General features: G+C 39.0%; 2 protein-coding genes across 3 annotated transcripts in view; one reads left to right on the forward strand and one right to left on the reverse strand.

Annotated features, from left to right (window-relative positions):
* Positions 1-282: 282 nt before the first annotated feature.
* LOC126871297 (amine oxidase [flavin-containing] A-like) lies at positions 283-3266 on the reverse strand. The gene is made up of 4 exons (XM_050629933.1): positions 3113-3266; positions 1735-1853; positions 1441-1580; positions 283-793 (listed from the first exon to the last, which is right to left on the reverse strand). Exons 1-4 carry the CDS (start codon positions 3264-3266, stop codon positions 283-285), a joined length of 924 nt encoding a protein of 307 aa, XP_050485890.1.
* A 12954-nt stretch (positions 3267-16220) lies between these two features.
* The window catches only part of LOC126871494 (inhibitory POU protein), a 53860-nt gene continuing 46837 nt past the window's right edge, over positions 16221-23243 (forward strand). Inside the window, exon 1 of one of the 2 annotated variants that reach the window (XM_050630402.1) lies at positions 16221-17384. In XM_050630402.1, the coding sequence (XP_050486359.1) occupies positions 17223-17384 (162 nt within the window). In that variant the 5' untranslated portion in view covers positions 16221-17222. The remainder of the gene's footprint in view (positions 17385-23243) is intronic. The other variant, XM_050630403.1, reaches the window with a different exon arrangement.

The raw sequence follows: 23243 nt of genomic DNA on the forward strand, positions 1-23243 counted from the left end.
ATCGTTACACGGTATATCGTATATTTTACGTTAAGAGAAATGGTAAACCAAGTATGTCAAAAACATATATAGAATACGAAATAGATCCGAAATATTCAATTTTTAAACATCAGTCTTGCGGTACTACTCTACTAACAAACTTGGAGTTATTTTTATCACCGAATTAACGAACCTAAAATTATGACGTAACCTTTCCCATTTTTGGATCTTAATTATTTTCTAATCTTATGACACACTCAGTGGTAATTAAGTTCCTTCGTTACCAGTAAAAATGAATGTGCTTCATCTTTGATTACGTTGATACCTAAAAGCATCCTCGTACCTTTCGTAAGAAGCTTCTGTATGATTAATATAATCCTGAATGGAAATGGGCTTCAGGACACTCATAGGGCAACCAGGTTTCATTTCGTCATTTATCAACGACTGATCGTATTCTTTGTATCGTAAAAATCTCGATGCTTCGACAGTTTCGTAACAATCTTCCAACGTGTCAAACAGTCCTCTCTTATGTGTTTGTTCGAGATTAGGTTCGGCAAGAAACCCAGCGAACACGATTCCTTCCGTGTTGCCTAGAGTTGCATCGTAAATGATGTTTGAATTGTTACTAGAATCCCAAGTGGTGATAATATCCTTTGTAGAATTAGATCTCCAAAATGGTTTTTTATAAAACACATTGAAAAACACATTTTCTGCCGGTGTGTACAATGTTTCGATATTTATTGAGGAGAGAGATGGTTCGATAATGATACTGCTCTGCATTGATGGAGGTATCGCAATAACTACGAATTCGCATCTGTAAAAAATGATACTAATCACTCGTACTTAAAACTAAACTGATTTCGACACTTGTTATAACAGCTTTATGTATGTACGTAATATGTACTTATTGTAGGTGTGTATGTGTGTGTTATGTTATACGAAACATTTTGAAGTTTCGTTAGTAAAGCGTAATGAAATACGACTGTCGTTATTATATCGATAAAATTTGAGCTCAATTTGAAAATGTACACAAAAGTTACATAAAAATTATTGCGAACATACATTTGGTAAAGAATTGGTATACCTACAATAGGAATAATTGTCTTAAAAGTAGAATTAGAAAAGTAGAATACAGATGGTGTCACAAAAATGTTATGGTTTATTATTTTATATAACGCAATCAGTAAGACTGTTTAAATATTTTGATAGTTTTTGCGAAGTTTGCGATATACGTATAAATACCTTTTAACCTTTATGTACATGTTCAGATTCGTTTCTTTCAGAAATGTTTCGTATCGCATACGAAATATGTTCATAAAATGTGTATTTATCTCATTGTGTATATGTATTTATCACTAAAGATACGCACGAGATAGAGCTACCCCTGCATCGTTACAATTCCTTCAATAATCGATTTCTTATAAAAATATATATTTATTTTTGAATTATTAAAACGTATACCTGAAGTAATTCCTTGTCGTAGACACATAAGCTCGATCATCATTGAACGTAATTTTACTAACTGGCTCTACGCATCTTATTTCTCCATGCTGTCGTAAAATATTCTTTAATAGTGTATGCGTAATCGTACACATACCATCCTGCAGAAACACAATACGAATATTGCAAACAATTAATCAAGGTAGGAGTTTTTTTCCAAGCAGAGGTCAATAACTTATCGTAATTTTCTTCAAATATCTATACATCTTACAAAAATGATCGTATACGAATTCCATGTATAGCGTAATCTCTTACTTGCACGAAATATCGATTACTATCACCTATCATAATTTTCAATCGATTTAAAAAACCCGATGCTCCGTTCAGCATAACGAAAAACCAAAGGGCTGAGACGTTGTTGAGGTCTCTTACAGCTGTGAAAAATTATAAACTGTTTATTCATTTTCTGTTCAATTTGAATTTTCTTAGATATCTTAGATATCTTTCCTCGTAATTACTACGTTACTTGCTACTTTTTCATCTTGAAATTTACAAATTACACTACTACGATTTTACTATTATTTACTATTATTAGTTATTACGTTTCGGTAATAAATTCGTTCGTTCTTCACGACTGTCTTTACATTTCGAAGAATGTACAAATACAGGTACTTGAACATTTTGGTGAAAGATATACGTATATTAATAAATAAATAGGGTAAATAAATTATTTCTTGGTTATTGATAGACTTTATATTACAATAACACTTGATATGCTCTTTTAAGAAAGGACGAATAAACTTGCTACTCCGTCTACTATACCTACATATATATGTTCATACATATGTAAAGGTACGTATTTATATGTTTTATAAAAAAAAAGAAATACAATTGTTTAGTAATTTTTGCTAAAAATTTGAAAGAAGCGTACCGCATGTGCTGCAAATATATGCTCGACATAGTGATCGTGCATACGGGAAATAAACGATTTTACGTAGTAGTTGTTCGACACTTGTCTCGGCAAGATACTTAGCTTCCTCTTCGTTCTCCGTATAATTACTAAATTTTGAGTTTAATACACTTTCTTCGATCTAAGTGAAAAATAAACTTTTACGCATGATATATCGAAACTGCAGCAAAGTAAAATACTTTGATTAATTTTATCGCTCGTGATAAGATATCGAATATTTAAAGTTAAGTATAGCAGATATATCGATTTATGTTACCGTTCGAAAAAAATCGTGAACCTCGGCTCCATAAAATTTCGGTAAAATTTCAAACCATGTATCGTTCGTGCACAGTACTTTTTTCTTTGTCTCGTTACGAGATGCTTGATCAATTTTTATATGTAAGCTCTTCACTAGATCGGTCACATGTTTTTGCAAGGAATTGGCGTGATAAGTATTGCTAAAGCTTTTTTGTAAAATGCGGCCTCCTATCTCGCCTAATTTTACACAAGCCTAATAAATATATTTGTAACAAAGATGGCATTTTTAAAAGTTATCGGTAGCAAGGATAATTTGTAAATTTTAACGTTTCCCACCCATAATAGCCTTTAAGGAGGGTTAATAATAAAAACAACTTGCTGAAAATAATCATAGATATCCGATATCGAAGATCGAGCAAGGATCAAGATATATTTTTAACATTTCAAACACCGACTTTATATTTTCTGATTTCGAAAAATATTTACTATTTGCTTCGATGACTAATACATCTAACCCAGTTTCTTTTCTCAGAATGTTATATGCGCACGTAAGACCAGCTAAACCTGCTCCTATAATTATAACATCGTAATCGTTCTCATCCTCTCTAACGGACTCCTCATCGGCAAAATCAGCAGCCATGTGTTTCCTGTTGCTATTTTAGTATTTATAGTTGTTTAAACGGAACCGAAGAGAAGAATTGCGGTAATTTTTCCGATTTTATCTGAAGTTGACTACTTAAACGCTTAAAAGAGTACCTGTATCGTAATAATAAAGAAGAAGCGTTTCGTGAGTTTAATTTAATAGCTGGCTTCGTTTATAGCTCGAAACAGTCTATAATACATATACCTGATTCTCTATTCTGATATCTTTGATTTCAGAATTAGAGTTCTATTTTCTATTACGAGATCGTCGCAGTTCAGTTAATAACGATACTGATATCACAGTTAAAGCGATCATTACCCACTACTAATCACTAATCGCAAGTAGCGATTTAGTCGCGTTAAAGAATGTAATTCACTCCTAGTTGAAATCAACGAAAACTACGAACCTTGTTACGACGATAATTTTTATACGAAACCAAACGAATCAATCTGCCGGCTGAAAATTTATTTTCCTTATATATTAACGCTAGACTCTATCCTCGGGATAATTTAAAAGATATCGCTCGTCGATTATCTTAACGATTACACCTTTAGTCGAGTCTAACAGGTTTTTCGCATTTTTACCTATCTATCTTACGTAAAACGTTTCTTTTTGTTCATACAGCGACGCTACCAACTAACTTTCGATCGTTTTCAAAAGTCTACTACAATGCTATCGACTATGACCGATGCGATGTAACCAATGGACAACGGATTTCTCTCCATCCTGACAATTTCATCCTGTTACCTGACAATTTCATCACGCTAGCAAAATGACGCGAACTTTCACGTACAAATTCCAATACGCAACAGCTCAAAAATAACGGTCACCGTCGTCTCGAAGCAGCCAGTCCCTTGATAATTCAAGCAACTTTTAACTGCAACCTTTATAACTCCCGCGATGGCCACCTCCTTTCCCACCCCCTGTATTCCCTTTCCTTCCGGTTCGTCCTAGAAGCGTTACTTTCTTCCACCCCCTTTACGACTGGTCTACTCTCTCTTTACGGAGCTGTACATCTTAAATAATTGATCCTAACGTAGTTGCCAGTGTTTTTATAACTGTTTTACCGCCGGCTGTTGCCGCTGTGATATACATTATTTAGCCGTCGGTTTTTAAACTTAAGTCCCTGGGCATGGAGGTGTGAAAACACCCAAACAACTATCGGGGATGCGCGTGTGCCTCTTTGATAAAAGTATACGATTCCGAGCTTCGTTAATCTCCTTCTTGGCTGGACGCGTCGTAAACGTTGCAAGGCTTTCTTTCAATTCAAACCAACAATTAGATTTCCTATTTCTATTTCATTCCTCGTTTCTTTTGGGGTCAAGTTCTCCAGCTTCTGTTTCATATCCGTTTACTACTTCGTGCTTTACGTATTGTACAATTTTCTTCTTAATCCGTTAATCAGGTCATCCCTTGACTACAGACTTTCATAATCATCGAGTTAATAGTTAACAAAGGCAAATTAATTTTAGTCCTTTTTATTATTTATTATATTTATCCAGTATCGATCTAGACATTCAAACTGTATTTTACAAATTTTAATTTCTGAAAATATGAATATAAATGTTGTTTGTTTGCAACAAAAGTGAAACTTTGCGATAAAAGACGTAAGATATATATATACGTAGGTACAAATCACCGTTGGTATTAACATGGCAAGTCTTTCTATCGATTTAGAAGACCTTTCTTAACCAAACTTATAATTTAGTCATTAAGGAATCCGAAGATAGGGAGCTTATCAAGAATTTGATAATATTCTCTGCAAGGTTCGACAGTAACAAACATCGATTTTATTATTGCTTACTGGTTTTTAAAAATCGGTTTAATCGTCTCGTAATATTCCATTATACGTAGCTATGATAACGACGAAGAATAAAATCGCTTGCAATTCGAATTGTTCGTAATATTTTAATTATAATTGACCTTGTGAAAAATTAGCAAATATCCGGATACTTTTCCATCTAATCTTTCGTCAAAATCATTCTACAATTTCGTAATTTCTATGATTCTCTCGCCGTGTCCTTTTCTCTGTTTCGCGATACTTTTTATTCACAGGATTACTTTTTTTTTTTTTTTTTTTTTAGAGAAACCCAGAAGAGGCTGCGTTGGAGAGAGCAGCTTCGCCAGGGGATGCAGCTAGTTGGTCGCGAGCACCGCCACTTCCGGCAAGAATGAACTTTCCGAATGCTGAATGCAACGTCGTTCTCTTCTGGAAAGCACTTTGACAGAGCCCCACGGGTACATTACTAGGATTGCCGCCACCAATTGAACTCCCCCGACTCGCCGTTCATGGTTCAGCCCGGGCCTCGGCTCCCTTATGTCTGCAAACAGAGCCGCCCGAGGCGACACCGCCGTTCAGTCAATCGCTCGATTCAGAAACGATGAAGCAACTTGCAGATTCTCCATTGTTGACGGTATTTGACTTAGCCGCGCGTTGCGTTGGTTCGTTGGCTGGTCGCTGATCTGCATAATAGCCGTTAAACCCGAAAGGATTCGGACTCGCACGGCAACGCGACGGGATAAGTTTTCGAGTCAGAGTCGAGCAGCCTGATCAAGTCTTCTCGCGCGAAACTTCGGCACGCTCGTTGTTACTTAGCTACTAGGGAGAGAAATCGATTAGATATTCTAACGGGACTTTGGTCGAAACTTTCTTTGACGAAACACGTGTTTTCTTCGACTGATCGCGAGTTAGCGACAACAGCCGGATTCGCTGTTACATCCGCCTGTTCGGTTTGCCGGAGAATAATCGATTTCTGAAAGTCTGCTTCCCTCTGGTCCTACTGCTCTTTCTCTATTTTATCTATCGGGAAATATTTTCCTCCCTTTATCGTATAATACGCGTATCATAGGCGGCGGAAAGAACGAACGATCTCGTATGATACGAATCGCCGACGAGTTCGCGTAAAAGAAATTCTATTATACCGGAAGGAGCTGGAGGCCGAGGTTACGGCGAGGTAAGTTCTCGTCGGGTACCGCCTGCAGCCGAATATATAGCCGAAAAGAGGTTACAGATTGCATATTACCGAAATCCACTTTTCGAGACGGCGAGCTCGATTTCCGGTGGAAGGTGGTTGCTAACGCACATGGTTGCTCATAGTCTCGCTTTATACGACCGAAATTCCGACTAAGATGCAAGAGGACACAGAGGGCAGCGAGATGGAAGAAGCAAAGTAGCGGCGGAGAGGGCGGGCGGTACACAGGGGGAAGGGAGGAATTCGTAATATAGAGGGCCGCTCTACGACCCCGTTGGGAGGAATTCCGGGGTACGTTTTAAATTGCTGCATCCCCAACCTCCTTGTTTATGTATGCTACCGTGTTTCTTATTCTTGTGCGGCAGCGAAGGAGAGAGCGCGCGCCGCCCTAACTTTATGTGCACAGTGCCGGCATAAGTATGCAATCTATGCGTTGGTGTGACCGTATCCCTGTCTGCGTGATCGTACACGCGAAAACGCGAGGTCTATGTATTCCACGAAGGGAAAGGATGTATGAGTGAGCGGCGCGTACACGCGATCGCGCACCCTTTACACCAGTTTCTATGTGGCCGTGTGTATGTGTGTGTATTGTACGGTGAAACGTGGTCCTACGTTTCCTCGCACTCGCACCGTGCCGCTGCTACAGCCTCTCCCCACGATCCGGCCGCCGTTTTCTCCCGTGAATTCTTTTCGCCTTCCGAACCAGCTCCACGCTCTTTCCTTTCCTCCTTATTCCCCAACTTCAGACCCGACTTCAGAGCCACCCCTCCTGCTATCTACCGTTGAGTTGCGTCGGTTGCCTTTCCCATGTATCTGTCTTTCTTTCTCTTTCTCTCTCTTTCTCTATCTTTCTCTCTGTTTCTCTATCGCCAACCCTCTTCCGTTCCATTCCTACCTTCCGGCCTCAATTGCTGTAATCTATGGCCTATACTGGTGGATTTAACCGTGGAATTGAGCCACGGTGATTTGTACGGTTTATTAATATTGCATCGGTGTCGGGGATGGAACTTGGCCATGGGTTTTCATAGATTTTCAACGACGACCGGATGATTATATGCACGTGAACGGATTGGCATATCGAGTGGTCGCGATGCACGGTTCCACCATGTAAACCAATTTTCTGACCGTGCAATTGCGGACTCGTTTCGGCGAATGTTCTTCTATCCTGCAGCGTCGGTGAAAGCTACGGAATATTTATAAGGTTTGATAGATGTACTTACAGCAATTTTTTCAACTTTTTTTTATCCTCTAAAAAACACGTTAAATACGTTAAATTTCGGAGAATCCGACGTTACCGCTTGTATCGTAAACAATTGTATTTCGTTTGATCGGGTTTTGCAAAAATTGCGTTACTACGTTTTATCGTATAGTTTCTCATAAATATCGGTAGGATCATAATCGTGATTCGTAGCAAGTGGCGGAAAAACAATAACCGATAGGACGTATCAATCCATAGCATCGAGTAAATATTTATCAGCGTTCTATAGATTGCACTCTCTTGGGTTTAGGCTCACTCGTTATTTCGCTCGTGCTTCGTGTTACAGGAAATAGATTATCGTGCTGTGGTTTCATTGGCAGGAAATCACGCTTCAAGGCAATACGATCTTCACGTGCATCACTATGACAGTGATAACACAATGAATATTATCGTAATCTTGTGATATCAGCTTTCTCCACTTTGCCGCAGTTTGACAGCAAACGATCTTTCTTTGTACGACTAATTAGAGATTGTATCGATGGAAACAACCTACGATAATATTACGACATACACCGTGTAATGAATAGATACACACGTTTTCACGTTGAACGTAGCTTTTTATTTGTTTATTTTTCCTCTATAAAATTCACAAAAAATGGAACACAGAATAGGGAATGACACAATGATAAATACGATTATTTGAAATATGTACTTATTCGTCGAGAAGAAACCTGTTCTTATGTGAACAAATATTTGATATTTAATAGAATCTCGAGTAACATGTATAGAACATACTCCTTTGCCAAATTTACACTCGGTAAAGGTTATTAGTACGGAATTTTAATATATAATGTTGATGTACTTACCTGTGTTCGCATGTACGCGTAACTTTCTAATTTGTACACATGCGTACATTTTATTTATAATGTTTACTAAATGAACGAGCAAATAGATCAACAAATTATAAACAAATTTTACTTGTTGTTACACCGTATGAAAAACTATTCTTTATAAAATATTCAAAGACTGATTTCGAATAAATTTGAAGGTAAAGTGCGTTAAAATGTGTGCGTGTATGGAAAGTTTCATCTTTAAAAACTAACTTTTAAAATCCGATTCTAACAGAGACAAAGTCTTCCGATGGACAAATCTTAGGACTTTAATAAGTTTTAAACTTATGAACAGCTGCGACGAAACTTGGCAAGAATATCGGTCCATTAAAGTGCTGCATAATGGTGCACTTTCACGGGTGATTATTTGCTCCTAAAGGAATATGTATACCGAAGGTAAGAAGGTTAACAAATTTTTTTTCTATCTTTTCTTTTCTACAATTCGATGAAAAATATTCTAGAAATACAAAATATTCGTTTACTTTGGTACGACCGTCTTTATTCTCTCGAAAAGTTTCTTTCAGAAACGTTACAAGCAATGTGTTTTAAAAGGATCACAAGGATATAAAAGCGGAGAACAAAAAATTATTCAATGAATTTTCGAATACGATTATTAATGCTTGATAATTTATGGTATTTCCAGGAAAACTAAGACCAAAATATCTAGACATCGAAAATAGAAAGGAGAAGGAAATGTGCGAACGCGTATGACGAGAGGATACGTGGAGAAAGTACGAAAGAAAGATAATATTGGAAAGCAATTGTGATATTCTTAATTCGTTATTTTCTTAAATGTAATTTCATTATTTTCTTTTTCAACATAGTTTTGAGATATTTTTTCCTATATTATCGACAACGTTCGATCGGTCGATTCTTATTTTTCATTAAAAAAATTTAACAGAGATATTCTTACTTGAACGTATATCTGTGAAGTACATATACTATAATCATGATCGAGCTAATAGAAGAATTGTCTCGATTAGGTCGTATCTACTTTTTAAGATAAATCTATCGAACGAGACAAATCTATCCGATACGATGCTAATCATTTTACAGACACTTTACATCCTCCTTTTATTGTACGTGGTAAAGAGTTGAGATTTGCGCAGTGAATGTAATCTGCCGTTGACGAAAATGGCGCGGAACTCTTTACTCGAGTTTTTTATTCACGAGCAGGTGAATGAACGACGCTTGAATAAATGAGAAATCGAGTGAGCGAGAACGAGAGAGAATGCCGTGCGGCGCGGCGCGGCGTGCGCGAAAGAGCCGTGGGTGGAAAAATGACAGTTGTGCGAGCTATCGTGAATCGTCAAGTTTAAATCGAAAACGGATGTACGTTGTCGTGGTAATAGAACATTGTATGGATTTTATTTCAAATTTTTTTTCCTGGCTAACATTCGGATTTTATCCTTTTTTACTGCCCGACAAATCTGTCCTCGCCCATACCACTTAACACGCCTGTTACGCTTGTTTTCTATTTTTCATTTTTCCAGCTTTGCCAACCTTTTTCCGATTCCATCGTAAAAACTTTCAAACTCCGTGTTATTTTTGGCGCATAATACTTTTAATGTATACGAAGGCTCACGGAAGTATCTATCTCGATGCTTATCGTTTGCGTAAAGAGCTTGTCTCGTGTATCGTATTTGTATTGTACGTGTCGTATAAAAGATATCGAAATTTCAATGGTATCGCGAAGGTGTGTTTAGACCAAACGAGCAAGAATATAGAGAATTTACAGCGAAAGTGCTTCTTCGTGATAAAATAAACGCGAGCAAACGATTCGCCGAATATTTGCCAACAGGCGAAAGAACGCTCCTTTATAAATTATTATATTTTTGTGAGCTACTGTAGACGTATCGATACATTTGCTGACTCTTTGATCAACCGTGCCGACGAGTGATCGTAATTGATTAAAAATATGATAGAAAGTATCGTTAAGTGGGAAGAAAAGGATTGGCGATAATCTGATTGTTCGTTGGCAGTCAGGTTGCATCGATGGTTTCGATTAGGCTGGTAAATTCTAGTGAAAATCAAGTATGCGAACATACTGGCAGGCATTTCGTATATTGTGCGGAACCGGTACTTGTGCGTTCATATTTCCGTCATACACTTATTCCTTCAAATATTCAAGCACCGGCGAGCATCATGCAGAGAATTTTGAAACAGCCCCAGTGTTTTTGTTATAGGTACTTTTCTTTCTTTGGAATTGCATGCATGAATTCATAAGGACTAGTACAGCAATTTTATGCCAGGTAACACGAATTCGGTGATATTATCCCTATTTTTAGAACGAAACTGTAACACGAGAAACAATGAAAACAAATTATTACGCAAACAGAATCAATAATGCGATTAAGAATACTATACAACGATATTAATACGTAAATAAAGAATAATACGTCAACTATGATCTATTCAATGAAATACAATTAAAAGATTATTATGTAATTACGATGTATGTGTTTATTATCCAAACAATGCATATAATGAAATGTAATGGATAATATGTTATAATCGAAAAATATTTTACGTTGGAACTAAGCACCGTTTTAACCGTTTAATAAAATTAAGCAAGTTGTTCGTTATCTTTGAAACGTAAAAGACGATCGTTTCTATGGTTATTCTATCTGCATAATGAAATTACTTATAATCAAGCGGGGAAAATAAATGGATCTTGCTCGGCTCGAAATTAATTAGTTATTGGAGAAAAGCGGTAATTACAGGTCTATTTTCGTATTGAAGCACGATCTAAACTGGATACGACATAGCTAAAATTTTATCTGAAGAGTTGGGTGCAAAATAATTCTCGTTTTCATCAGTTATTTAGTATTTTTCACATATAAATAGTAAGAAGCAAAATATACATAGTAAATCATTCACTTCTCTAATTTGGGAAGAGCGTAGTGATTGAAAAAATATGAAGACTTAATTATTTAATATACCAGGCTTTTATCTCACTTATTTTTAAATACTCTCATTTTTATCTCTTACTTTTTTCTCTGCGATCTTCATATTCTATTATATTTTAGAAGTCATGTTCGCTCTATACTTTTAAATATCAATTCGGCTTGTAAAGATTTAATCCAAATTGTAAAGAACGTTTAGACAGAGTAGGAATACGATATCCCTAAAATTAATTCTTCTCTTTTATTTTTTCGTTTTTTAATTAAACGCCTCTACGAAAACGCGAAACGTCGTTTGACAGCGACAGATTGCCACAGAAAATAAGATAGTCGCATGCATGTACTTATATAAGTAGCTCTCGAAATTTCAACCCTTGTCCACTATACCGACATGCTATATCATTGCGCCGAGTCGTTAAATATACCTATTACGTTGATTAGAAAAATGATATGTTTGATCACGTAATTCCAGGTTAACTTTCATTTACCCCATTTTTGAACAACTGCACCTAGCAGTGTAATTATTACTTTTGACCAAATGGGGCTACGACTGCAGCTTGCAGTCGACAACCGCTATGATTATATATATCAATGTATATTCGATCCATTTCCTTTTGCTAGAAAATGCGTCATATTTTCACGACCATCTCGTACCGTTCCTCCTGTCGCTCCTTTTTCACGTGTAGCTCGTAGGGAACATTTAAAACGATACATACAGTCATACGGAATACATAAGTACACGCATAGAATCATGTTCATACATACAGAGTGTTCCGTTGTACTATACATATGTGGGAACAGCAGGGACGATTCGGTATAATGAAATAAGGAGAAAGGTTCGTATAAATAGATATATACCCGATATGAGCTTGTTTTCGAGTAACGGCTTATTTTCTGTCGTTGGACGTTTCCTGATGGATCAACAATTTCCTGGCAAATTTCTGGCCAACTCTCTCTCTCTCTCTCTCTCTGAATCTGAATTCATTCGATTATTGAAATCTCGCGTTACAGTGGAACATCCTGTATACGGAATCAGTACTGAATACAGAATTTAGCACAAATAATCTTTTACGATGATAGCGACATTTAAGCTTTTAACGTTTAAAAATGTACGCAGATCTTTCTATTAAAGTCTGACTTTACCTAAATTATCCTTGATCGCATTACCGTTTCGACCAAACAAAGCCAATCGTTCCTTCCAGAAAGCGCTTTGTTTTTTCGGAAAATTCGATTCACGTCGAGTAAACAGGAGAAAGAACACCAAGCCGGGCAAACCATTTCGCCCACAGATCACGACGAGAACGATGCGCCGTAAAGCATCAAATTCGTGACTCGTGGAGATCGTTTCGCCTGTAAGAAACCTGGGAGAGGTCGACGTTTTCGATCGTGGCGACTATGTCTCCTGCCTCTCTCCTCTTTCTTCCACGACACTTTTCCACAGAACTGTAAAATCTCGAGAATTCTGGTTATGTCAGCGTTCCTCCTTAAGTCCCTTCCTCCTTAAGGAATGCATTTGCACCGGCGAAAGGGAAATAGCCGATTGTCGTGGCGGATCATTGATATCCGTGGCGTCCTTCCTTTCGCCTCTTGCCAACCGATGCAGTGGTAACAGCCTAAGCATCGCAAGGAGAACCGGCAGAGATCGAGACGAAGCAGTAAACCTACTAGGCGTAGGTTTTGATGGCAGGCAGCGGTGGCGAGCTAGTGGTGACCCGTGGACGCGGGGTTCGCGGAGGGATCTGGTCGGAGGGAAGGTTTGGATACCTTGTCGAGGATAGGCTGCCGGTGCAAGTAGGTTTAATATTTGATACCGCGGGCTGGTCATCCTGCCGAGGCGATAACACAGGCCCCGCGGGAACCTTCCGCCCAACATCCCTCGGAAAACGACTACCGCCAAACTCGCAACCACCCCTTCTCTCACTCCTGTCCGCCGCCTCCTTCTCCTTCTCACCCTCCCCCCTTGGTTCGTCCCATACTCGCTTCCTCTTCCATCGTACGCGATTCCATCTCGCGTAGATACCTGTACCGCAACCCTGTCCGTTCTGTCTTTCCTTCGTTCACCAGTTTGGTGTCTAGTCGTGCAACCATATCGCGTCGCCAGCCTTCCTACTGCCTATTACCGTTTCCCCTTTTTCAACGAGACGAACGATTGGCACCGATAAATATACTCGTTTTGAAACGTTTCTTCGTTGCTTTTGGCCATGTTCGCGGCAAGCACGTACATAGATACGTAGTTGTATTCGAGACGTTTTGTCGTACTTTTGGGATCGAACGTGTCGCGATCGCTTCCTTTGCCGCGTATTTCTTCTTCCATTCGGACGAGCAAGATCGTTCTGATTCGTTCGGTAACTATTCACATTCCCTCTATTGCTAATCGTCGAGGGAAAAGATTTAAACGGGTAGCGGCGTTGTAGCCAAAGGAACGAGCGTTTGACAAATATTTCGTACCTATATCTTGTTGTTTGTAAATTCAAACGATAAGAAAATTTCCAGAGTAGACCGACGGATGTAAAGGAATGGCAAAATCAACTTCTCTGTTGGTCAGTTGGATTGAAATCCAAGAGTCAAGAATAGCGCGAAACGGCTTTATTCGTTTATTGGATCGACGAAAGTCCTGTAGCCCTGTTGCCCTGCAGCCTTGTGGGAGTAACAGAGGGGATCTGGGTTACGAAGGGTCCATGACACTTTAAAAATTCATTATGAAATAGCTCACACAAATCTGCACTTACTACGAAGACACGACCGATCAAATAGCAGCACAAATACTCTCGATTGTTTCCGACTTTCAAATATACATGACATACAATCATTGTTCATTATTAATCACGTTGTACAAGCTCCAAATTTCAAGGTCGGAAACGGCAGACTGTAAGAAAATTGCCTCGATGAATTACGTAAATCTTCATATTTATAGATGCTACAGAATTATCGAGCTATAGATACGATCTCTTTTTATGTATTTTTAAAAAGTGTGTTTTAAGAACAAACAGCGACATTTAAAAAAAATATATGAGCAACTTGGTTTAGGATCGTGATTATCGTGACTATACTCGTAGACGTTATACCGTCTAATTTTTCACGAAACAAAAAAGCAAACGCAGTTACGTTTAATTTATGGGATATCGTCGATTGCTATGTTACAGTTAAATACGCAAGAAAAGTCGTAAGAAAGATTTCATATCTGCCATAAATATTTGTTTGCTACGTTAATTTTTATAAAACAATTTGCATATTTTTCACTTGAATTTAATTGATTTGACAGAACGTGAGTATTTAGAACGTAGATGATATTTAGGAACGCGTGTTATGGAACCTGTCGTATAACAATCTCTTAAGCGACTGTATTATTCAAATTATTTAAAGAGTTCTTAAAACAATGCAGAAATATGTACAGTATATCTTCGACAGTAGCCTTGATCACTAATAAAAGATAAATATTTAAAAAGAGCGTATCGTCACCGTGGGCTGTAAAGTATAATATATAAATAACATTATTTACGTGTTATATAAGAGGCTACTTTAAATAATAACGACTCAAAACGGCATAGATTAAGGCATGATCGAATACAAACAAAGGCAAATCGATTATTCTTTCGAATAATGCATACGGCGGCTTTTGTTTTACCGCAACTGCACTAGGAAGAAAGCGAAGACTGTTCCAGTCGAGGTATTGTATTTAGTTATTTTCTTTGTTAAAATGGCGATGTTTCAATAGCAAACGTGATATAAATGGTTCACAGTGCTTAATAATATATCGTTCGTTGATCGCAATTGTTCATTCTTTATAAAATGGGACGAAAGAAAGTTACGTCACCGCGTAAAAGATCTGTAAGGCAATTATAAAGTAGGACAACTCTTCATTTCTTACCTTTTGTATTTAAAGTTAAAACACGCGAATTAATTTAATCTAATTTAATTTGATCTTTCGATAATTATTATTAAATAGTAAAATGTAAAATCTCTGAATCGTTATTATTTCGTTTCGATAGTTAATACCCTTTATGCGTACGTTAGTACGTAAGTACGTAATTGCGTAGAAAACCGACATACACGTCACTGTGTTCAAAATTGTTCAATAAATTATTCCCAACGATTACAACGATAAAATAAAATGTAACTTTATTCAGTTTTAGATCTGCAAAGGTACATCGAGTAGCCAATATCATGGTATAAAAATACGAAAAAATACGAAGAGATACCAGAGTCTATGGAATCTCCAATACCGTCATTAGCAAAAACGAAATGAATTCGTTTGAAAATCTGTTGGACGCGACGAATCGATAAACAACGATCTTAAACTCTGCTGTACGGAATAGCGTGGATAAAATCGTTCGAAGTGTTCAAGATACAGGTAATCCATGGAAGAATATCGACACAAAACTATGGTTCACAGTTGAGTCGCAATTTTCAGGATGTCGAAGATAAATGACGAAAGCGACGTGTAGTAGCAACGAGTGGCAGCAGCAGCAGCAGCAGTAGCGACCTTGGTGTTAAGGGTGACTGAGACCGACCAGTTTACGACGTAGCTGCTAATCCAACAGCAGGTTGGGCGACAGCCGAGCGAGAGATTTCGCGGTGATCGAACAAAAGCGCGTCGCGAGGGAAGAAAAGTAGGTAGACGACACGAGGCGTCTTCGACGAGACAAGGCTGCACGGGGCAAGGTTCGGTAGGAACGCGGGGGTGGCTCGACGTTGGCTAGGAAGGGCGTGTAACGTCGGTGGGGGAGTGAAAACGAGACACGGAACGAGATTCTAGGGGAGAGGAAAGGAAACGGGACGAACGAGGCGAAAAGAGGGAGGGTAAAACGCAGGGAGGATGAAGAAACGGGTGGTCGCGGTTAGCGACACCCATGCCGAACACGAAAGCAAAGCGAAAGATGGCCGACGAGAATCGTGCTAGGAGCGCACGCGTGACCACGCTAAACTCCGCCTATGCACGATATACCCCTTCGTCCCGGTTGTTCTCGGCTTACCTCGTGGCGAACAACCCCTCTGCTGTGAGCACGCGCCACTCTGCGAATATCCTGGATCACCGACCATCCCCTGTCCCGTCGTTTCCCTCTTCGTCCTTCGATCCCTCCATCCCCGGTGGAAGAGTTCATCCACGAAGCACCGTTCGCCGCGCCGGCCAGTCAGCGCCAAAAAGTGCACAGTTTCACCACAACATCCCGTGTATCGTACGATTCTACTACGTCGGTGATCGAATCGTGACAATCTGACGGTGGACAGTTTCTTCTTTGTTCGAAAATTCCAAGTGGCTGTTGGTTCAGTGACCGCATTAGCGTGCCGCTACGAATTCGATCGCTCGGTCGTTCCTATCTCGGCAACGTTTCACCATTGCCGGACTCGTTCGGAATCAGCTGCTCGCTCGACAGGAAAATTATTTATTCGCATTATTTATTCAAACGCGTCGCTACACTACTTACTTTTTGTCTACGTCACCATCGCGAAGTGCGAGATCTTCCGATTCGAAGGAATCGGAACGTTTGGCCGTCGCCATGGTTCAGACATAGAACTAAACCGAGTGCGAGTAAAATCCAATCACCGTGTCCGTGATCATGTGCATCATGGACATCGAAGAGATGCGCGATCTCTTCGACGAACGAGTCTAGTTAAATCGACTGAAATCGCCGCGGTCCGATCGGTGGTGTCAAGAACGAAGATGAGTGGTGACTCGTAAAACGGCAGTGCAAAGATCAAGTACTATCGTAAGAACAACTGTAATAATAATACGGTGATTCGTCGTTCGTATAGCCAGTGCGTCTCGCGATTAGTCTGCAAGCGATTTGACGAAAGCGAATGTGAAGGTACTCTGAGAGGAAATTGGGTGCAGAGAGGACATCGATAATTCTTTTTACACAGATGCGAACCGCGAACACCGATGTGAAGAGGAAGCGCGGCTACCGCTGCTGGTATCGTTCTGTTTGAGGGCGTCGGTTTTCGACTGGTTTAGGTCTAAGCCTGGCAGCTTAGCCTCGACTAGCTTCAGGATGATGTACTCGCCGGACAAGATGATGGGGAGCAAGGGGCTCCACGGGGCACCCATCACGGCCCCGGGCTGTTTCCCTTCGGGAAGGTATTCGCCGCCGCCTTATCGTGCCGCACCGGATCCCATGCCGCCACCACCGCGACGCTGTATGCCCAACCCTACGGTGAGTGATCGCCGTTTTATCCCGTCTTTTATTTCCACTTTCGATCTTCGACATCGCGATTTCCTCTTCGCGAGCAGGGGACCGACGTGACGCGATGCGATCAGATGCGACGGGAATTTCGCATCTCGATAAAACGCCTCTTACGTGGCAAATTTGTTCCTAGATGGTTCGACCGTAGGATGATTGCTCGTGGATATCGCGGATTTAGCCGGTTTGTAGGAAGCGGATAAACATGATCTTAGTAGAGTCTGATTTCTTATTCCAGTTATACGCGTATAACGTAATTTTCAAGTAGTTCGAGTGATACTTGACAGTCTTCGAGTAATATCGATACCTTCGAGCAATGATATAAACAACAAGATAAAAAAGTGTGTCTTTTGTTAATTTTTATATCTTCAGTATTTAATGCGTTTGCAGATTCGAAGGGACGATAAATGATAAACGATTATCGGTTTAGTTGCATTTGCTTGTTCCAGTAAATACTATACCTACTTCATCTTTTTCAACCACCGTTTCGTTATTTTACAAGTAACGTATCAATTTTTCAATCGCGTTCTGCATAAAATTTTTCTTTCCTTCCCCGCTAAAAAGTCGTTTTTTTTATACTTCTAACACTTATACACCCTTTATCTTTCAACTTTTTATTCTAAGGTTTATTTTAACTTTGATTCGTATGCTGTAGCTTGTTTCGTGTAAAATTGAAATATTATGTTTCTAGCTATAGTTGGTTATTTGGATTGTAAATTGTATTGCGAATGTAAATTAAAGTTTCGTGAAATCTACGGTAACGTAAAACGATTGATTTAGATTTTGCATCGTCCGTATTTTGGAATTGCAATGAAACTAATTATTCACGACTACTTTCGAACGTTTTGTCTTCGCGATATCTACGAATCTTTAAATCGATCTATCACGACCATACGCCAATAAAAAGGATATTAAATTTTGCGCTTTCTTTGTGTTTTAATGAAAACACGTTCGATAAATTACTAATTACTAATCATTCGTTTAAAACACAAATTTTCGTTACATTCGGAAGATATAATCATGTAAATAGCTTTTCCAATTACGAGCATTGTTTTACTCAAAAGCCAACGTTTTTATCTATAATATATGTACATATTCAGAATGAACTCTTTCCTCGATTTCAGCGTTGCTTAAATGGCAATCGTCCGCTATTGTAACATTTAAAATGCGATTAAAGTTTCATCGCGTAAATTGATCGCTTTCGTTGCGTTATTATTTTATCGGGAGTGGTGTAAGAAATCGGTCGAGGTGGCAACATAAATCAAAATCCTACGATTAAAGTTTGCAAAGAATGATACATTATACATGAAGATGGGCGACTGCTGGCTGAAAGAAGTAGCCTGATACATTTGGAATGTAAGGGCGCGATAAAAAGAGACACTGGAAGTTGGAATCATCCATTTTCATTGGCCACAAGTTTCCCTGCCACATGTATCACATATTTCGTGCATCCGTCGTTTATCTTACGGATGCGGCCCACCTCCGCGACGCTTACCGTACTCTTCGCCAACACCGACGATTTCAACCTTTTCGATAGAACGATATCACCTTCGTAGCTTTATCTCCCGCATCGAGAGATGAAAAACTTGTATTCCACGCTTAACAAATATTTGGTTTATCGAAGCTTTCCTCTCGTTACTCCGCGTGTCAGAAAATGTCAATTTTCTAAGCTTAAAAAATACGATTTATTATCTTTAAATAGAATGTTAAATAATTAATCAATACGTTACGGTGCCTGGTATTAAAGATAAAAGTTTATTCGTCTCGGGTTCCAAGTTATACTTGGTCGGAATAAACAAGCGTAAGAAATCGTATAACAAACGCGCCTTATCAGACATCGTATCGCTCAAAGGTTCAAACAGTTATAGAAGATTCACTAGCGGGCTCTGAAACGCTCGATCCAAGTGCAGCCAGCGTCCTACATGGATCGAGTGTATGACGTCGATTGGACCCTTAAGAAAAGCAACGATGTCCATAGAAAAGCGGTTGCCCTAAAGTAGGGTGTTCGTTCGGTCGATACTCGTTTGGCGATACTACGTTTCATTATCAGGACCGTACAGTCGAGTAGCCCAGCTATCTAAACGGAATCAATCGGAGTCGAGATGTAGGTGCCGGTTTCCGTTGGCGTATCCTTCCTTTTTCTTCCAACATATCGGACCTGGTCGTTTCGTCGAACTTCCAACATATCCATTCGCAGAGCTGAAATCCCTCTCCCTGCTGCAGGCAGAGCGGTCCTCCGTGCTGGAAAGGGTACACGTCAAATCCAGACTCGTTTCAGCGGCCGCTCTCCTGGATCTCACGATCTCTTTCCTCCGGTGCGGCGCAGCGCGGCGCGGCACAGCGTGTCGCGGACTCCATGGTCTTTAGTTTATTCATGTGACGTAATAGGATAAAAACCGTCGCTACGAGCCGAGTGGCTGGATGAGATTACAGGCCGTACTGTTCCGCCAGGTATCGTGGATCCGATGTAATCGTTCTTTCCTGCGATTTTTTTCGGTCGTCCTACGTCGGTACATCGCGTATTTTTCCGCCGCTCCTCGCCGTTCTTCGTACAGTTGCCCGACGCGCGTTGCGCTGCACATCCCCTTCGGAACCGTTTTACATAGGCTACGATTCGCCGCGACTATCGCGGAAATATTTAACGAACAGATACGTTCGTAGATACCGTGGAGAAGTTTCTTTGGCGCATGCTGCAAACACGCGAACGCGAATACGCGGGAATCGAGGAAGTTTGGAGGGTCACGCGGAATGAGGAATCATTGGTATTTTTTAGATTCAAGATTCAAGAAAGGGGAACATTAGCTGACTGGTTATTTCTTTTCTGGCTATTTCAGACGCGATATTATTTTTGCCATTTAAATCCATAGACAGTAAATATAGTAGCAAAACATACGTTTAACAGGGTTAAATTGGAACGTGTTCAAAAATACGCCTTCGACCCTTTTAGGTCTATATTTCTAAATTATAAATTATAATTTACATTTACAATACGGAGATCGATCTTTAATAATTAGCATCTTTTTATTGTAAGGACACATACTTCTGTTTACTTATTCCTGTAACAGAGCTTTCTTCTTCGTAACTTACAATTAATTGTAACAAAATGCAACACGACTGTGTCAAATTAGCGATCTAACATAAAATGTACTATCTGATATAAAATGTTCCTAAATAATTTTTCCCAACGCTTGTGGCTACAAAAGTAATAACGTTATATCGTATAAATGAAATTTAACATTTAGCAGCCAATTGGTAAAAGTGCTTTGGAATAAATTAAACAACGAATTAAACGTTATTACTTTAACTCGAAACATAAACGTTTTAATTTGTCGAAACTTATTAGAATTAGTTGGATTAATATTTAAAGGAGAAACGCGAAACGTACCTATTCGTAAGTACAAGCGCTTATTTTATAATTATAAGTTAAAAATACGATAAAACGAGTTTAAACAATTTTCAGCAGTCTTTAAGTATTTTATCAAGTTCTAGGAAGGTCAGTCGTGACAAACGTTAACTCGCTAATGCAGTTAATTGTTCGTAAACATGGTCCGTGAGCCCTGCCCATGATATTAATTATCTATGATAATTAATACAGTTTTCATTACGCATTCATTGTACCACTGGTAATTATTCACGTTTCGATGACCATCGCTTCGCGCGTTTTCCGCAACGTATCTTCTGCTTGGCCAGAATATCGATCAGGTTGCTTAATAATTAATTAATTAACATTACCCTTTCTGCAGATCATTAGTTTCTTGAATTTCCATGTGCGATCTGCTCACGCGACTATTATTATTCTTTTATAAATGTAAGGAAGTATATATAAGAATCGTCGATAGAAAAATTTATCGAATCGGATCTTAAATGGTTATTTTCCTCTGTTAGAGCGAGCGAGTTTCCAATACTCGCGTGTGTGTATATATAGGGTGGTTGGTAACTGGTGGTACAAGCGGAAAGGGGGTGATTCTACGCGAAAAAAGAAGTCGAAAATATAGAATAACAATTTTTCGTTCGAGGCTTTGTTTTCGAGAAAATCGACTTTGAATTTTCGCTGGGTACGCGTGCACTTTATCGCGTCTCGTTATAACGGATCTCACTGTAGATCGTTGTCTCGATGGAAAAATTAAAAAAAAAAAAAAGAAATTAAACAAACAATTTTTATTCTATATTTTCGACTTCTTTTTTCGCGTAGAATCACCCTCTTTCCGTTTGTACCATCAGTTACCAACCACCCTGTATATTTAATTCAAGTAGCTGCGTAGATACTTTTGTTTTAGTTTCTTTAAAAAGCTAATTTCATATTGGTTATAATTCAGAATGTGTATACCTATTGTAGATTTAAAAATGGGAAATCATCTCGAATCAAAGTAAAAATGCTAATTTTATTGTTCACAGTGAATTAAATATCTGAATCATCGTTGTCGGACAATATGAAAAATGAAACAATTAATGGTAAACGTGTGCATCTTTGACAGGACCATTAACTTATCGTTCGTAGACTACGATAACTTGTTAATACGTAGAATGAGATGTATTAATTTCGTTAATGTCAATCGTAAGCGTAGCATTTGATTTCTGCTTCCCATTTCTATGTGAATATCGAGCGTGTAAATTATAAGGACATCGTATATTAATATCGCGGATCTTACGTCTATCGATTAAAATACAAGTCGATAGAAATTTTCAGTAGCGACCTGTCACGAATTTAATTTTCCCGAGCGTGGCAACTCAAGATTTTAACATGCGGTACGAGTAAACGTTTTATCGTTAATGTTTTATTGAATTTATCTTGATCAACGTGCTCAACACGAATCCAAAGTCGAATATAAATAAATGAATTTCATTAAGAGACGCTAACGTAGTAGCTTCGAGCTTCGTGTTTGCGAGACAAAGCACGATATTTGAAAATAAACTCTTGTTCCTGCATTATTTCCCACTTTCTATTGTAGTTTCGGATGTTCGTAAAATTATCAGCCTCGAATTTATTAATATACGATCCAACTACTACGCGTTAAGGAAAGAATCGACCTATAATATATGTATTTCCGCTTCTTCCAGCTTCGTTGTTATTACGCCTTACGAGGAGCTTATGCCGCGATAAAGAAGCAGCTCCGCTTTCCAGTAGTTTCGATAAAACAACGGAAACCAATTCGAAACTAAACGAATTCAGTTTTTGAAACGCGCTGTAAATACATAATTTTTACGCTTTCGAATATAAAATCAGCAAATATCTTTCTCGCTCTTCAAACAAATACAATGTAAACGTTTCAGCTGCTTCCTCGTAGCTGCAAGTTTCTTTGAAATTAAATCGTCTTCACGGTGACCAATTAATCTCGACTAATTGCGAGTTACTAATCGGGAAACGGTAGCGCGCTAAAGTTTGACGGAAAAATCGGGAATAATTATCGCGCGTGAAACGGAATATCGCGTTGGAAAAAATAACCGATAACTGTTACGAGTTACGACTCTTGAGGGACTCGACAGTCGACGGTGACGATTATCGATTGGCCAGTCCGGTCGGCTACATTCACCGCGTCATCAGCCATTAACCATCGAAAGTAAACGCTCTCTTTCCGATGAACCAGCCAAGACCGCAAAACAACGTCAACGGAAATTGGGAGAATTTCATGGTCCGACACGACGCGACGCGACGTCGACGCCGACGCCAGCGACAGCGTGGCTGCTGCATTAAGAATTGAATGACAATTACACGGCGATGTGCTAATGTAATGTATTCTCAGTTATAAAATGTTAATTAACGTGAGAAATAACGTATGGCCAAGTTTATCTGTTATTATACGTATACATGGAACGAGAAACGCTATATCGGAA

Source organism: Bombus huntii, chromosome 11 (assembly GCF_024542735.1).
Source record: "Bombus huntii isolate Logan2020A chromosome 11, iyBomHunt1.1, whole genome shotgun sequence".
NCBI classification, from domain to species: Eukaryota; Metazoa; Arthropoda; class Insecta; order Hymenoptera; family Apidae; genus Bombus; species Bombus huntii.